Source organism: Branchiostoma belcheri, unplaced genomic scaffold (genome assembly GCF_001625305.1).
Source record: "Branchiostoma belcheri isolate BF01 breed outbred unplaced genomic scaffold, Haploidv18h27 scaffold34, whole genome shotgun sequence".
NCBI lineage: Eukaryota > Metazoa > Chordata > Leptocardii > Amphioxiformes > Branchiostomatidae > Branchiostoma > Branchiostoma belcheri.
Window position 1 is genome coordinate 2,187,184 of NW_017803954.1, and position 2,031 is coordinate 2,189,214.

Sequence of the window (2,031 nt, forward strand, 5' to 3'; positions counted from 1 at the left end):
CCCAGGATTCTGCTACGTGTGTGATGAGCACCTGCGCCACTCATTTGATATCCTTGCTCGATTTTCTCACGTGGTCTGTGAAGAGCGAAAAGTGGGCTTGGAGATTTGTGTACAATTTACGGTACGAGTAATCATAGCGGCAAACTTCAGAAGAAGAAACTGCGACCTTTACTGCTTTGAACACTTATATATATACTAGTACCTTGTAAAGGGGGTTATTTTTACCTGCGTGAAGGGGAGCTTCACATGAGGTATTGTCTTCGGTGTTCCAGTCCAAGAAAGTTCATAAGTAAGTCTATATACATTTGTGTATTTGTGTGTTTGTTTGTTTGTTTGTTTGTTTGTTTGTTTGTGTTGCCGTAGACTTTAGCAGACGAGGTCAGTGTCGACTTTGGGCCTTCTAGCAGCTCAAGTTCTGTGGTACAGTAGCGGAACTTTGTTCTGTTTTTGTACCGTCTGTTCTGAACCTACCGTGTTACACAATCTCACGCTAATAAACAGGTCGTCAGTCGGGCGGGTCGCTAGGGGCGCAATTTAGTAAGCTGGTGATCCAGGCTAGGTGAACGTGGTCTGAATGAAATATTTGAATAAAGTCAAAGTCAAATTTGAATATCACGTGACGTGATCATGAACGAGGTTCATGCAATGGGTGATTAAATTCAATTTCTTGTCTTGTCCGGCCTATATCTGCAAACAAATAGCCCCTTGTGTATACTGTTTGCATATTAACATGGTTAATAGTTTACCTCCTTGCTGAGCTAGGTAACAAATGCCCACCGACGGACAGGTCCGGCTCGCCCCCTGTTTAAATAGTAAGACTTTGTGGATTTGACTGCCTGAAACGCAAAGGCGTGCAGACGCATATAGTATTGTGTGTTTACCATAGTGAGTCAAAGGTTGGCTAGGCGCCGAAGGTCAGTTGTACGAATATTGCCGTTCTTGGATCAGTCTGGGAGGACACCGACGCCTACGCCACGCCCCCCGGAGTTCAGAAGTCTACAAAGAGACAGGGAAAAGACAAGCTAAGCGTTAAGATGAGGCGCAGTGTGAAACTTGTGGCCTTCAACGAGCCACTGGAGATGGTGGAAGAACCTATCCCAGAACCGCCGGCGGGGGGAGCAGTGGTGAAGGTGCGTCCCTTCCCTGCTGCGCGATCTCTGGTCCCGGCTGAGAATATCAAAGTTCAGACGTCGACACGCCGCGTCCGGTCCGCTTCGAGATGTCCCTTGTAAGAAGGGGTCGCTGCAAAATCGGACAGTACTGCCTGCAATTATTATTTACGAATTACGCCAAATTTTTGCCGCCGATTACGAATTACGTTAAATTCTCAGAGCTGATTACGAATTACGTTAAATCATGAGGATTCCAGACCGTCTAAAACACAGCAACTAATAGTTCTACGTCAAAACTATTGCCTTTGTGTTGGTTGGCGCATAGGCGGTAGATCCAGGAGTTTTTTTGGAGTGAAGACAAGCTCTGGCGGGTGCCCAAATCACCCGAAATCGGGTTCGAACCGGTGGCTGCCGAAGGCACCGGGCGATAACTAGGTGAAGCCGATCAGCGAGTTCCGAGCGCGCCATAATTGTAGGTGACGATTAACTTTTTCATAACCACTGAGCCATGGCGATATTGGAAGAAACATTTATAAATATTATACATCAAACCTACTTCGGATTCGGACTCCATAAATTCATGATTAGCCCCACTCGATTGTAACACCATATCAAAGCCCGTATTGTTTTAGTAATTAGGATATCTAAGTATGTTTTCAATAGTTCAATAGTTGTTGCCACATTGTACCATGTACGTGCAATAAAGTTCTTCTATGATGGTTTTGAAATTGGACTAGATTGTGCCAAAATTGATACCAGTGTACCGGTCAGCCATTGCAACGTTGGTATGCCACCTCGCGGATGGCGTCTTTACCTTGTCGCAGCGGTGTATAACGTTACGTCTAGAACCAAAGTCCAAGGCTGTAAGGAAAGCTATCGCTGTTCCAAACTCAAAGGCAATGAAGCAATGAAGCCGCTT

The 2,031-nt window shown here is 45.6% G+C and overlaps 1 protein-coding gene across 2 annotated transcripts in view; it reads left to right on the top strand.

Moving 5' to 3' along the window:
- Positions 1–761: 761 nt before the first annotated feature.
- Positions 762–2,031, top strand: part of LOC109475669 (alcohol dehydrogenase-like) — a 6,899-nt gene continuing 5,629 nt past the window's right edge. Inside the window, exon 1 of one of the 2 annotated variants that reach the window (XM_019776433.1) lies at positions 762–1,130. In XM_019776433.1, coding sequence (XP_019631992.1) covers positions 1,035–1,130 — 96 coding nt within the window. In that variant the 5' untranslated portion in view covers positions 762–1,034. Of the gene's footprint in view, positions 1,131–1,207; positions 1,585–2,031 lie in introns of those variants that run through there. The other variant, XM_019776434.1, reaches the window with a different exon arrangement.